General features: G+C 42.9%; 2 protein-coding genes across 2 annotated transcripts; one reads left to right on the top strand and one right to left on the bottom strand.

The window, feature by feature from the left end:
- On the top strand, positions 1 to 3762 carry LOC139756678 (uncharacterized). The gene is made up of 2 exons (XM_071676334.1): positions 1 to 132; positions 2518 to 3762. The coding sequence occupies exons 1-2, from the start codon at positions 16 to 18 to the stop codon at positions 3088 to 3090; spliced, it is 690 nt and encodes a 229-aa protein (XP_071532435.1). The 5' UTR covers positions 1 to 15; the 3' UTR covers positions 3091 to 3762.
- A 3164-nt stretch (positions 3763 to 6926) lies between these two features.
- Positions 6927 to 8992, bottom strand: LOC139756826 (uncharacterized). Its single transcript, XM_071676647.1, has 2 exons — positions 8852 to 8992; positions 6927 to 7452 (listed from the first exon to the last, which is right to left on the bottom strand). The coding sequence occupies exons 1-2, from the start codon at positions 8861 to 8863 to the stop codon at positions 6994 to 6996; spliced, it is 471 nt and encodes a 156-aa protein (XP_071532748.1). The 5' UTR covers positions 8864 to 8992; the 3' UTR covers positions 6927 to 6993.
- Between the last annotated feature and the right edge of the window lie 6684 nt (positions 8993 to 15676).

Below are 15676 nucleotides of genomic sequence, written 5' to 3'. Positions count from 1 at the left end.
TCCGAGTCATGGTAAATGGGCGTGCGGGAGGAGTTCCTGCCCACCTGTAGGTATAAAGACTGGAGGAGACGGGAGTTGACGCACCATCCTTCCTCAGCCACCCTTCTCTGCGCCATCGCCATGAGGGCTCTGGTGAGTGTTGGGTGTCCATAAGGGCTCCGGTGTGTGCTGGGTCTCCATAAGGGCTCTGATGTGTGCTGGGTGTCCATAAGGGCTCCGGTGAGTGCTGGGTGTCCATAAGGGCTCCGGTGAGTGCTGGGTGTCCATAAGGGCTCTGATGTGTGCTGGGTGTCCATGAGGGCTCTTGTGAGTGCTGGGTGTCCATAGGGGCTCTGATGTGTGCTGGGTGTCCATAAGGGCTCTGATGTGTGCTGGGTGTCCATAAGGGCTCTGATGTGTGCTGGGTGTCCATAAGGGCTCTGATGTATGCTGGGTGTCCATAAGGGTTCCGGTGAGTGCTGGGTGTCCATGAGGGCTCTGGTGAGTGCTGGGTGTCCATAAGGGCTCTGATGTGTGCTGGGTGTCCATAAAAGCTCTGGTGTGTGCTGGGTGTCCATAAGGGCTCCGGTGTGTGCTGGGTGTCCATAAGGGCTCTGATGTGTGCTGGGTGTCCATAAGGGCTCTGATGTGTGCTGGGTGTCCATAAGGGCTCCGGTGTGTGCTGGGTGTCCATAAGGGCTCTGGTGAGTGTTGGGTGTCCATGAGGGCTCTGGTGAGTGCTGGGTGTCCATAAGGGCTCTGGTGAGTGCTGGGTATCCATAAGGGCTTCGGTGTGTGCTGGGTGTCCATAAGGGCTCCGGTGTGTGCTGGGTGTTCATAAGGTCTCCGGTGTGTGCTGGGTGTCCATAAGGTCTCCGGTGTGTGCTGGGTGCGTCTCGTGGGTTCATCATCTCACAACCACACACTAGCTATCCTGAAACTACCGATGATCAGGAGAATATCATCAAAGCAGATGAAGCCATTTTCTAAAACCGAGAGAAAAGATATTCGAATAGATGTGTGTCGTGTGGTATCGACGAAGTCTGATTGTAATGGTGATAGTCACGTCCAATCAGAGGGATTCATTCATGACTAATTCACTTTAAATGTTAATCATTCCTGTGTTTGAGTGAGTGTCACCTGGATACAGCTGAGACGCTATCAGTGTTATCGTATCAAGATAAGGAATCAGGTGCGGTATGATTCGAACGACGCAGGTCAGAGTGGTGCCGTATGATTTCCCCGCTCGTGGCACAGGGCCGCGCTGGCGCCGGCACCTGAAGGTGTTGTAGTGAAACTGGCACCAGAGCCACATGATAAGGGGTCACTTATATCGCGCGTGAACCCTCGACCAGAAATAGGCGAAGGGTCGTGTGGCAGTGCTGCCTGATACCAGACAGTGTGGTAGGGTCGTGTGGCACTCTTCCTAGTACAAGATGATGGGGTATGGTCGTGTGGCAGTGGTGCCTGGTGCCAGACAGTGTGGTAGAGTCGTGTGACACTCTTCCTAGCACAAGTTGATGAGGTAGGGTCGTGTGGCAGTGGTGCCTGGTGCCAGACAGTGTGGTAGAGTCGTGTGGCACTCTTCCTAGCAGAAGATGGTGAGGTAGGGTCGTGTGGCAGTGGTGCCTGGTGCCAGACAGTGTGGTAGAGTCGTGTGGCACTGTACAAGACGCTGGGTAGGTTCGTGTGGCAGTGGTGCCTGACACTGGAGTAGGGTCATGGCACTGTGTCAAACAACCTCACTCTGATCCGACAGAACCTCAAGGGACAAGATTAAAAGCAGCACTGTCCGAAACACGCCATTTTACTTCTTTTATTTTCTTTTGTCTTTTTTTTTAGGCATACCAGCCATACCTTCACACTTTAGACCATTGTCATGCTCTCATATATAATGGATTCTGACCAGTCTTAAGTGTATACTAAACCAGTGTTTCAGGTCACTGTTGAAGTAGTTTTTTTTGTTCGTGTAAACATTCTCACTACCAGAGTCGCTTCGCCTTAAACATTCTTATAAGAAAAAATTTCTTTAGTTATGGGTGAAACGTTTCTCATCTTTCATATTCTTCTGTGTACTGGCACATTATATCCTTATATTATCTGGTTCGCTTCACCTGGACTGTGGATGAATTATGATGATATCTGACAAAGAGAAATATTACTTTCATGGGAAATCACTTCTAGTTTCATCACGTGTTTTGAAACTATCATATTCGTGAGTTAACTTGGAGGGGAAGGGAAGGGAGTGGAGGGAACTTCGTGAAATCATTTTTATTCATTTCATGTCACCACAGTTCCAGAGGATGTTGAATACCATTGACACATGCAAAGAGGAAATAATATCTATTTCAAGATATTGATAATATTTCAATCTGGCATATGTCTACTGACACGGATATCAGGACATAGACTTTTTATTCTGTGTTTGGAATACTTAGAAATTCAACATATTCTTCCCGTCATTAATATCCCTAATCCCTTGTCACGGATGTCTTGTCTTGATGCGACGCGAGTCCTCTAGAGATGTGATCTCCTCAGATTACCGTCCTGTTGGCCGCCCTCGCTACAGCAGAACTGCAGAAACGTGAAGCCGAGCCCTCTTACGGAGACCATGGCCATAGCCATAGCCATAGCCATAGCCACAGCATCAGCTACGCATACGCACCCTACCTCTACGGCTACGGAGGCGGGTATGGTGGCTACGGCTACGGTCTGGGAGGACATGGTGGTTATGGTTACGGCTACGGCTACCCCAGCTACGGCTACGGTGGTGGTCACTACATCGGCAAGCGTGAGGCCAACCCCGAGCCTGGCTACAGCTACGGCCGTCCCTTGTACGGGCTTAGCCTAGCCTACTATCCCTACCACGGGGTCTCCTATGTGGGTAGGAGGACATACGGCTACGGAGGCCACGGACATGGACACGGCTACGGAGGCTACGGAGGCTACGGAGGCTACGGACATGGACGGGGCTATGGCTACGGAGGCTATGGACATGGATACGGCTACGGAGGTTATGGACGTAGACGTGGCTACGGCTACGGGGGCTACGGACATGGGCATGGACGCAGATACGGCTACGGAGGCTATGGCTACGGATACGGTCGCTGAGGCTACAGTTGACGACGCCACCACACCTAACCTTTCATTCATGATCTCTAGGTTGCTAGCTACATAATATGGTATTGTGGAATTCTATGATAATATGTGTGTGTGTGTGTGTGTGTGTGTGTGTGTGTGTGTGTGTGTGTGTGTGAATCTAGTATCATAATCAATTATAATTTTTTCACTTTTGAGAAGTCAAGTTGCTTTAATAGAATTAAGGAATTATCTTGAATTTGGGCATATCATGAACAATACTAATGTAAGACAAGAACTAATTATTACTTTAATGGTAATGTGCAGCTTTTTCTAAATACATAATTGAAAAGAAATTAACGATTATCATCTCAATATTTATCTAATTAACAATCACTGTTGGGATGATTAATAATCACTGTTTGGATAATTCATAATCACTGTTGGGATGATTAACAATCACTGTTTGGATAATTAGCAATCACTGTTTGGATAATTAGCAATCACTGTTGGGATAATTAGCAATCACTGTTTGGATAATTAGCAATCACTGTTGGGATAATTAGCAATCACTGTGGGGATAATTAGCCATCACTGTGGGGATAATTAGCAATCACTGTGGGGATAATTAGCCATCACTGTGGGGATAATTAGCAATCACTGTTGGGATAATTAGCAATCACTGTTGGATAATTAGCAATCACTGTTGGGATAATTAGCAATCACTGTTGGGATAATTAGCAATCACTGTTGGATGATTAGCAATCACTGTTGGGATAATTAGCATCACTGTGGGGATAATTAGCCATCACTGTGGGGATAATTAGCAATCACTGTGGGGATAATTAGCCATCACTGTGGGGATAATTAGCAATCACTGTTGGATAATTAGCAATCACTGTTGGGATAATTAGCAATCACTGTTGGGATAATTAGCAATCACTGTTGGATAATTAGCAATCACTGTTGGGATAATTAGCAATCACTGTGGGGATAATTAGCCATCACTGTGGGGATAATTAGCAATCACTGTGGGGATAATTAGCAATCACTGTGGGAATAATTAGCCATCACTGTGGGGATAATCAACAATGACTGTTGGGTATATTGTCTTTTTTGTTGTGTACAGCTTTGGTCTTACGCTGCAATATGACTGTTAGAACAACAGGCATTAGAGAAATCAGGACTGGAACTGGGTAAAACTGAAAGTGAGTAAGAAGACTGGAACTGATTAAAGAAACTGGAACTGACTAAGAAAGCTGGATGGAACTGAGTGGGAGGACTGGAACTGAGTAAGCAAACTGGAACTGAGTAAGAGGACTGGAAATGAGTAAGCAAATTGGAATTGAGTAAAAGGACAACTGAGTGGGAGGACTGGAACTGAGTAAGATGACTAGAGCTGATTAAAAAGACTGGAACTGAGTAAAAAGACTGGAACTGATTAAGCAGAATGAACCTAATTGAAACGGTGAAAATTCAGATAATGTTTTCATATTTTATCCTAAATCTCTCAATTCTAGAAAGGACGATATCGCCTAGTCGTCAGCGTATTTTGCATGTGTTTCTGTTTGATATCAATGATGAACTCATTTTTTTTTTTTTCTTTTTCTTCTACTTTGCACCATAGTTTTGCCGTTTTCTGTATTGTAACACAGTTTTCTGTGCATAGTCAACCTTGCTGATCATTAAACAGGTGCCTCATGCAGGGTATTGTTATTATTTTCCTTATATGTTCACGTCAAACAGACTTTGGTACATGTGTGACAAGTGTTATCAAGTCTGCTCCAGAAGGAACACATCTTGCAACATATTGACACACACGCTCGAGGTATGCTAATCAAACGGAATGAAAGTAAACATTTTGGCAGTTGCGGATTAGTTTTGTCCAAGAAACGATGAAAGTGTTTAAAGATAAGATAGTTATGCCATTTACTGGTCTATTCGGCCATGTCGCTTACAACGGAGGAGATTTTCGTAAGAATGGAAGCTTGCTGATGTAACACCGATATTTAGGAATATGTAATAAGTCCCAGGCTGGAAATTATCGCCCAATCTGCTTTACGTTCGTAGCTGATAAACTTATGGAAACCATCATCCGAGAGGAGACTGTAATTCATGTAGAGGATCACAACTTGACCACTGAATCTAGTCATGATTTTCGACGAAATCGTTCATGTCTGACAAACGTCCTTTAATCTTTTAATGACAAAATCAACAAGTACGATAAAAGAAAAGCATTTGACGTCATCGACATAGTTTTTTCAGGAAACATTAGATAAATTCCCTCATCAGAGATTACCGGTAAAAATTCTAAGACGCATGATACATATAGGATTGTACTTCGGTGGTTAGAAAACTGGTTAACTGACCGTAAGCAAAGATTATTGATTAACGTATAAGTTCCAAAGTGGTTAGACGTAATAAGTGGTGTGCCCTAGAGATCAACCTTGAAACCACTTCTCTTTCTCATGTTCACTGATGACATAGATAGTGGGCCCACGTTGTACTCTATCGAAAATCACAGATGATAATGAACTGGGGAATAATATAGCAACAGACATCAAAACATCTATTGCTGTAAGTAGACCTAAACATACTGTTAGACTAGGCTTACAGACACATCATCATCACAAAGACCTGTTTGATCTGTAAGTACTTTATAAGACATACAGAATACACACTGTTATCTCATTGTACTCATAGCACCGAATGCAAGAACCACTTAAACAAACTGGCTGCAGGGGAACACATCGTTTACAAGTCCCATTTGCTCATGTTTCTTACAGTGATTAAGGTCGTACATTCCAAATGGCTAGGGGACTATTGGAGAATCTGTTGCAGTAAATACACAAGTAAACAACAGGGCTGCTGCAGTAATTCAAGCAAATTAGATCCTTTTAAGACGAGAAGGACATATTCTTATAATGATCAAACTTACAGCAGAACAGATTAACGTTATGACAGGAATAAGATAGCTGTAGGGATAACTATATAGACGAGGCCTATAGTTTTAACTTTTTGTATACACACAAGTTATGGTGTGAAAAGAAATCTGATGATGATGATAATGATGATGATAATAATCATGATAACTAATGGTGATAATAATAATGACAATAATAATGATACTAGTAGTAATAATGGTAATAATGATGATGATAATAATAATAATTATGATAATGATAATAATGATAATAATAATGATAATAATAATAATAATGATAATAATAATAATAATAATAATGATAATAAAAATAATAATAATAATGATAATAATAATTGAATGATAAGCATTACACCAATCAGAGTAGTTGAGAGCAATGCCACATATGCGTTTATGTACAGGCGTGATATATATATATTTGTTTAAAGTACACGACTGATGTTATATGTGCTTCCTGAATTACATATATAGTTTACATGACTTCACTATATTCTTTTCTAATCTCACTTTCAATTGATCTTTGAGTTTCTGATCTCTCCCACAGGAACAGCCTTGAATGCACCCAGTGGCCTGGTACAATAAGAATTCCTCTGTATTCTTGTGTGTTCCGATGAAGAATCCTTCAGACATTGACATATAAAGAACTGCTAATACCAGTGCTTCTGAGTTGTTGGTTTTTGTTTTTTTTTTTTTGAGTGGTTTTATGCAAAGAAATATCAGTGGAAGTTCCTTTTTGAGGAAGTTAGAACGTATGTATACATAACACAATGGTCTGAGTGACCTCAAAGAGTGTGTTTTTATCTCTCTGTGATATAGACCGACCACTGCTAACGCACCCGTCAGTTGAAAGGATCAAGTAAACATCCACAAAAAATGAGACATCAAAGAAATGAATTAGGATTGGAATGAAGCTCTGTAGTCATGCTTTTTATATATTTATTTTTTTGCTGTGTATATATGGAGTTGGACATCAACATTCTGATACAGGCCATCTAACGGCCATGGCCGTAACTATAGCCGTGTCTGTGTCCGTAGCCTCCGTAGCCCCTGTAGCCAAGCCCGTACCCGTAGTTGCCGTGGAATCTGGGACCCACGTAAGACCTCCCGCCGTAGGGATGGTAACCCACGCCCAACCCGTACACGGGGCGGCCGTAGCTGTATCTGTAGCTGGGTTCTGCTTCGCGCTTGCCGACGTGATGGACGCCGCCGTAGCCATAACTGGGATACCCGTAGCCGTACCTCACCCCACTGTAGCCACGGTGACCGTAGCCACGGTGACCGTAGCCGCGATGACCGTAGCCGCGGTAGCCGTAGCCGCCGTAGCCACCGTAGCCACCATAGCCGTAGCCGGTTCCATAGCCCCGATGTGCGTATCCGTAGCTGCGATAGGAGGGTTCAGCTTCACGCTTCTGCTGCTCTGCCGTCACCACGACGGCCAACAGGACGATGATCTGGAGGAGAAGGAGGAGGAGAAGAAGAAACGTTTAAGTGTTATGATATACAACGAGGCGGGTGGTGTTGCCTCACAAGACAAGGTCAGACCAAGACGCAAGTGCCATTAACCCCACACAGGTCATAAACTGCACCTGGAAGACCTCTCTGTTAGTTCCAGTTCCAGCTACAATCACGATGGTTTGGAACTATGTGATACACTGGCCTATCACTAGACGAACTTTGTTGAATACCATCGCGTACTCTATTGAATGGTGGTACAGGTTTTCTGTTCGCAAAGTGCACTAAAAATCTGTCATTAGGTTGACTACTTACCATGAATATTAGGAGCGTAGGTTTACTTACCATTATGTTCCTAAATACATTTTGTCAATGATATTGTTTCTGTGTTTCTTGAAAACTGGAGCTTAGAACTTCCTTGCATTATGGGTGGTGCAGAGCTAACGACCTATGGTTAAAAACTACCTTACATCATGGGTTGGGCAGAGTTGACTCTCAGTTTAGTTTAGAAAATGGAACCCCTTCGTTTCAAAGCAGTCAGGTTAGGAAACAGACCCACTTCGTTTCGAAACATTTAGGTTATGAAACAGAATCCTTTCGTTTCGAAGCATTTAGGGTATCAAACAGAACCATTTCGTTTCGAAGCAGTTAGGTTATCAAAACAGAGCCCCTTCGTTTCGAATTTTCAGGTTATGAGACAAACCCCCTTAGTTTCGAAGCAGTCAGATTATGAAAACAGAATCCCTTCGTTTCGAAGTATTCAGGTTATGAGACAGACACCCTTCGTTTCGAAGCACTCAGGTTATGAAAACAGAACCCCTTCGTTTCGAAGCAGTCAGGTTATATAGATATTCGTTATGCCACGTTTTCCTTCACCACGTTCAGTTAGGCTTTGACTTATCTCTGGTCCCAGGCACCTGGAATTGGCGAGGACATTGGAAGTACAGTAGCACACGAGGAGGTGACTACAGGACTCCAGGTTGTGCCTGGCCAGGATGGGTCCATGTCACAACCGCTCTCCCGCCCGGTTAGCAACCTCACCAGCTCACCAGTTCAGTGACCTGTGCATGTCTATGATTGGCTTCATTCAATTCTTTTTATCCTCTTCGCCTTAAAACTTCATGAAATAAAGCTCCCACACTTGAAAAAAATGACACTGAACACTAATTTGTTGTTTATAATTACTGTGAAACATTTCCAAACATAATGGTAACTGGCGAATTTATAACAACGCTTGTTGGGTCGTCTTTCAACCCAACGACGAACTGCTGTATGAATGGTACGAGCCTCGTCAGACCACAGTTTCAAGGCTTCTTACACCACCAACCTCTCCCAGTGTGTGTGAGTGGGTGTGTGTATGTGGGTGTGGGTGTTGGGGAGGTAGACTACACCACTCACCAGGACCCTCATGGCTTCTATAGTTGCTGGAGCTATGGGACGATATGGAACCTTTCGGCCGCGTCCCCTACCTTTATACTCGCTGCTCTGCACGGCAACTTCCCACGACCCTGGACCCCTCCGTTCGCCTGCTGGCAGAGGGACTTCCCTGTGACCTTCGCGGTACGCGATCAGCCGGTTCGCCATACCAGTACCGCTGCTGCCGGTGATGTCGGAGGACGCCACCAGGCGCGTCCACTCATCCACCGCCATGACCCCACGGCCATACTCGCCATCCTTGAGGCAGCCCAGCACTGGAACGTGTGTGCCATATCTCAACCCACAAGGTAATGTATGTGACTATATATATATATATATGTTTGTGTGTGTGTGTATATATATATATAGTGTGTGTGTGTGTGTGTGTGTGTGTATATATATATATATATATATATATATATATATATATATATATATATATATATATATATATATATATATATATATATGAGCGTGTGTGTGTGTGTGTGTGTGTTTTTATGGTGATTATCGCAATTTCGCCACTTTATGAATCGACATTCTTGCAAGTCAACTTCATTCGGGAAAGAATATGATGATAGAGATGAGGACACTCTTGAGGGGATGATTACAATGATTTATATTTTATGACACCTAAGTGCACGAGTCGATAATAGGGAATGCTATAAAACTCAGAGGAAATGTGGAGTGAATTATCGTAAAACAAGAACTGATGACAAGCTCACTTAACTTCCTCTGACAGCTGAGAATTTCCTTCTTTTTCAGAGTTATATTTGACACAGAGAAGAGACAATTTTCTTCCTCCCTTCCTTCCTCCTTCTCTATCCCTGGGACGCCTCTCACCCTCCTGAATGTTAAGGCCCCAACAACTATGATGCTCTTTCTCTCCATCCTTCCATCTGTTTCCCTCCGTCTCCTAACCTTCTCCAATTCTGACGTACTTCCTCGTGGTCAGTCTCTCTCTCTCTCTCTCTTCGCTCATCTTCTCCATTTGTCCAAACCTGTCCCAGCACAAACTGTCTTCCTCTCTCACTCATCCTCCTCTTACTACCATACCTCTCTCTTATTCTGTCATTCCTTACACAATCAACTCTCATCACAATATATATATATAGGAATATATATATATATATATATATATATATATATATATATATATATATATATATATATATATATATATATATTCCTATGAATCCACGGGAAAATGAAACACGAAAAGTTCCCAAGTGCACTTTCGTGTAATAATCACATCATCAGGGGAGACACAAGAGAGAAATATAACAGTCAGCTGATATACATCGAATAGACGAAGCTAGGACGCCATTTGGTAAACATGTGATTGTGCAAAAACATACTTAGAAAACCAAATGGATTTGTATGTAGCATTTCTGGATCTGGAGAAAGCATACGATAGAGTTGATAGAGATGCTCTGTGGAAGGTACTAAGAATATATGGTGTGGGAGGCAAGTTGTTAGAAGCAGTGAAAAGTTTTTATCGAGGATGTAAGGCATGTGTACGTGTAGGAAGAGAGGAAAGTGATTGGTTCTCAGTGAATGTACGTTTGCAGCAGGGGTGTGTGATGTCTCCATGGCTGTTTAATTTGTTTATGGATGAGGTTGTTAGGGAGGTAAATGCAACAGTTTTGGAAAGAGGGGCAAGTATGCAGTCTGTTGGGGATGAGAGAGCTTGGGAAGTGAGTCAGTTGTTGTTCGCTGATGATACAACGCTGGTGGCTGATTCATGTGAGAAACTGCAGAAGCTGGTGACTGAGTTTGGTAAAGCGTGTGAAAGAAGAAAGTTAAGAGTAAATGTAAATAAGAGCAAGGTTATTAGGTGCAGTAGGGTTGAGGGTCAAGTCAATTGGGAGGTAAGTTTGAATGGAGAAAAACTGGAGGAAGTAAAGTGTTTTAGATATCTGGGAGTAGAGCTGGCAGCGGATGGAACCATGGAAGCAGAAGTGAATCATAGGGTGGGGGAGGGGGCGAAAATCCTGGGAGCCTTGAAGAATGTGTGGAGGTCGAGAACATTATCTCGGAAAGCAAAAGTGGGTATGTTTAAAGGAATAGTGGTTCCAACAATGTTGTATGGTTGCGAGGCGTGGGCTATGGATAGAGTTGTGCGCAGGAGGATGGATGTGCTGGAAATGAGATGTTTGAGGATAATATGTGGTGTGAGGTTGTTTGATCGAGTAAGTAATGTAAGGGTAAGAGAGATGTGTGGAAATAAAAAGAGCGTGGATGAGAGAGCAGAAGAGGGTGTTTTGAAATGGTTTGGGCACATGGAGAGAATGAGTGAGGAAAGATTGACCAAGAGGATATATGTGTCGGAGGTGGAGGGAACGAGGAGAAGTGGGAGACCAAATTGGAGGTGGAAAGATGGAGTGAAAAAGATTTGAGTGTTCGGGGCCTGAACATGCAGGAGGGTGAAAGGCGGGCAAGGAATAGAGTGAATTGGATCGATGTGGTATACCGGGGTTGACGTGCTGTCAATGGATTGAATCAGGGCATGTGAAGCGTCTGGGGTAAACCATGGAAAGTTCTGTGGGGCGTGGATGTGGAAAGGGAGCTGTGGTTTCGGGCATTATTGCATGACAGCTAGAGACTGAGTGGGAACGAATGTGGCCTTTCTTGTCTTTTCCTATCGCTACCTCGCACACATGAGAGGGGAGGGGGATGTTATTCCATGTGTGGCGAGGTGGCGATGTAAATAAATAAAGGCAGGCAGTATGAATCATGTACATGTGTATATATGTATATGTCTGTGTGTGTATATATATGTGTACATTGAGATGTATAGGTATGTATATTTGCGTGTGTGGACGTGTATGTATATACATCTGCATGTGGGTGGGTTGGGCCATTCTTTCGTCTGTTTCCTTGCCTTAACTCGCTAACGCGGGAGACAGCGACAGAGCAAAATAAATAATATTTATATATATATATATATATATATATATATATATATATATATATATATATATATATATATATATACATATATATATATATATATATATATATATATATATATATATATATATATATATATATATATATATATATATATATATATATATATATATATATATCCAAAACTCTTGCATTCACCTCCCTAACAACCCCATCCATAAACAAATTAAACAACCATGGAGACATCACACACCCCTGCCGCAAACCTACATTCACTGAGAACCAATCACTTTCCTCTCTTCCTACACGTACACATGCCTTACATCCTCGATAAAAACTTTTCACTGCTTCTAACAACTTGCCTCCCACACCATATATTCTTAATACCTTCCACAGAGCATCTCTATCAACCCTATCATATGCCTTCTCCAGATCCATAAATGCTACATACAAATCCATTTGCTTTTCTAAGTATTTCTCACATACATTCTTCAAAGCAAACACCTGATCCACACATTCTCTATCACTTCTGAAACCACACTGCTCTTCCCCAATCTGATGCTCTGTACATGCCTTCACCCTCTCAATCAATATCCTCCCATATAATTTACCAGGAATACTCAACAAACTTATACCTCTGTAATTTGAGCACTCACTCTTATCCCCTTTGCCTTTGTACAATGGCACTATGCACGCATTCCGCCAATCCTTAGGCACCTCACCATGAGTCATACATACATTAAATAACCTTACCAACCAGTCAACAATACAGTCACCCCCTTTTTTAATAAATTCCACTGCAATACCATCCAAACCTGCTGCCTTGCCGGCTTTCATCTTCCGCAAAGCTTTTACTACCTCTTCTCTGTTTACCAAATCATTTTCCCTAACCCTCTCACTTTGCACACCACCTCGACCAAAACACCCTATATCTGCCACTCTATCTATGAAGTCTGTTGGGGATGAGAGAGCTTGGGAAGTGAGTCAGATGTTGTTCGCTGATGATACAGCGCTGGTGGCTGATTCATGTGAGAAACTGCAGAAGCTAGTGACTGAGTTTAGTAAAGTGTGTGAAAGAAGAAAGTTAAGAGTAAATGTGAATAAGAGCAAGGTTATTAGGTACAGTAGGGTTGAGGGTCAAGTCAATTGGGAGGTGAGTTTGAATGGAGAAAAACTGGAGGAAGTGAAGTGTTTTAGATATCTGGGAGTGGATCTGGCAGCGGATGGAACCATGGAAGCGGAAGTGGATCATAGGGTGGGGGAGGGGGCGAAAATTCTGGGAGCCTTGAAGAATGTGTGGAAGTCGAGAACATTATCTCGGAAAGCAAAAATGGGTATGTTTGAAGGAATAGTGGTTCCAACAATGTTGTATGGTTGCGAGGCGTGGGCTACGGATAGAGTTGTGCGCAGGAGGATAGATGTGCTGGAAATGAGATGTTTGAGGACAATGTGTGGTGTGAGGTGGTTTGATCGAGTAAGTAACGTAAGGGTAAGAGAGATGTGTGGAAATAAAAAGAGCGTGGTTGAGAGAGCAGAAGAGGGTGTTTTGAAATGGTTCGGGCACATGGAGAGAATGAGTGAGGAAAGATTGACCAAGAGAATATATGTGTCGGAGGTGGAGGGAACGAGGAGAAGAGGGAAGACCAAATTGGAGGTGGAGGGATGGAGTGAAAAAGATTTTGTGTGATCGGGGCCTGAACATGCAGGAGGGTGAAAGGAGGGCAAGGAATAGAGTGAATTGGAGCGATGTGGTATACCGGGGTTGACGTGCTGTCAGTGGATTGAATCAAGGCATGTGAAGCGTCTGGGGTAAACCATGGAAAGCTGTGTAGGTATGTATATTTGCGTGTGTGGACGTATGTATATACATGTGTATGGGGGTGGGTTGGGCCATTTCTTTCGTCTGTTTCCTTGCGCTACCTCGCAAACGCGGGAGACAGCGGCAAAAAAAAAAAAAAAAAAATATATATATATATATATATACATATATATATATATATATACATTGGGGTGCCTAAATGTGTGTGGATGTAACCAAGATGTGAAAAAAGGAGAGATAGGTAGTATGTTTGAGGAAAGGAACCTGGATGTTTTGACACTGAGTGAAACGAAGCTCAAGGGTGAAGGGGAAGAGTGGTTTGGGAATGTCTTGGGAGTAAAGTCAGGGGTTAGTGAGAGGACAAGAGCAAGGGAAGGAGTAGCAGTACTCCTGAAACAGGAGTTGTGGGAGTACGTGATAGAATGTAAGAAAGTAAATTCTCGATTGATATGGGTAAAACTGAAAGTTGATGGAGAGAGATGGGTGATTATTGGTGCATATGCACCTGGGCATGAGAAGAAAAATCATGAGAGGCAAGTGTTTTGGGAGCAGCTGAATGAGTGTGTTAGTGGTTTTGATGCACGAGACCGGGTTATAGTGATGGGTGATTTGAATGCAAAGGTGAGTAATGTGGCAGTTGAGGGAATAATTGGTATACATGGGGTGTTCAGTGTTGTAAATGGAAATGGTGAAGAGCTTGTAGATTTATGTGCTGAAAAAGGACTGATGATTGGGAATACCTGGTTTAAAAAGCGAGATATACATAAGTATACGTATGTAAGTAAGAGAGATGGCCAGAGAGCGTTATTGGATTACGTGTTAATTGACAGGCAAACGAAAGAGAGACTTTTGGATGTTAATGTGCTGAGAGGTGCAACTGGAGGGATGTCTGATCATTATCTTGTGAAGGCTAAGGTGAAGATGTGTATGGGTTTTCAGAAAAAAAGAGTGAAGGTTGGGGTGAAGAGGGTGGTGAGAGTAAGTGAGCTTGGGAAGGAGACTTGTGTGAGGAAGTACCAGGAGAGACTGAGTACAGAATGGAAAAAGGTGAGAACAATGGAAGTAAGGGGAGTGGGGGAGGAATGGGATGTATTTAGGGAATCAGTGATGGATTGCGCAAAAGATGCTTGTGGCATGAGAAGAGTGGGAGGTGGGTTGATTAGAAAGGGTAGTGAGTGGTGGAATGAAGAAGTAAGAGTATTGGTGAAAGAGAAGAGAGAGGCATTTGGACGATTTTTGCAGGGAAAAAATGCAGTTGAGTGGGAGACGTATAAAAGAAAGAGACAGGAGGTCAAGAGAAAGGTGCAAGAGGTGAAAAAAGGGCAAATGAGAGTTGGGGTGAGAGAGTATCATTAAATTTTATGGAGAATAAAAAGATGTTCTGGAAGGAGGTAAATAAAGTGCGTAAGACAAGGGAGCAAATGGGAACTTCAGTGAAGGGCGCAAATGGGGAGGTGATAACAAGTAGTGGTGATGTGAGAAGATGGAGTGAGTATTTTGAAGGTTTGTTGAATGTGTTTGATGATAGAGTGGCAGATATAGGGTGTTTTGGTCGAGGTGGTGTGCAAAGTGAGAGGGTTAGGGAAAATGATTTGGTAAACAGAGAAGAGGCAGTAAAAGCTTTGCGGAAGATGAAAGCCGGCAAGGCAGCAGGTTTGGATGGTATTGCATTGGAATTTATAAAAAAAGGGGGTGACTGTATTGTTGACTGGTTGGTAAGGTTATTTAATGTATGTATGACTCACGGTGAGGTGCCTGAGGATTGGCGGAATGCGTGCATAGTGCCATTGTACAAAGGCAAAGGGGATAAGAGTGAGTGCTCAAATTACAGAGGTATAAGTTTGTTGAGTATTCCTGGTAAATTATATGGTGAGGGTATTGATTGAGAGGGTGAAAGCATGTACAGAGCATCAGATTGGGGAAGACCAGTGTGGTTTCAGAAGTGGTAGAGGATGTGTGGATCAGGTGTTTGCTTTGAAGAATGTATGTGAGAAATACTTAGAAAAGCAAATGGATTTGTATGTAGCATTTATGGATCTGGAGAAGGCATATGATAGAGTTGATAGAGATGCTCT

The sequence above is a fragment of the Panulirus ornatus genome, chromosome 23 (genome assembly GCF_036320965.1).
Source record: "Panulirus ornatus isolate Po-2019 chromosome 23, ASM3632096v1, whole genome shotgun sequence".
NCBI classification, from domain to species: Eukaryota; Metazoa; Arthropoda; class Malacostraca; order Decapoda; family Palinuridae; genus Panulirus; species Panulirus ornatus.
Note: the sequence above shows the minus strand (reverse complement) of the source record. Positions and strands in the feature narration are given on the sequence as shown.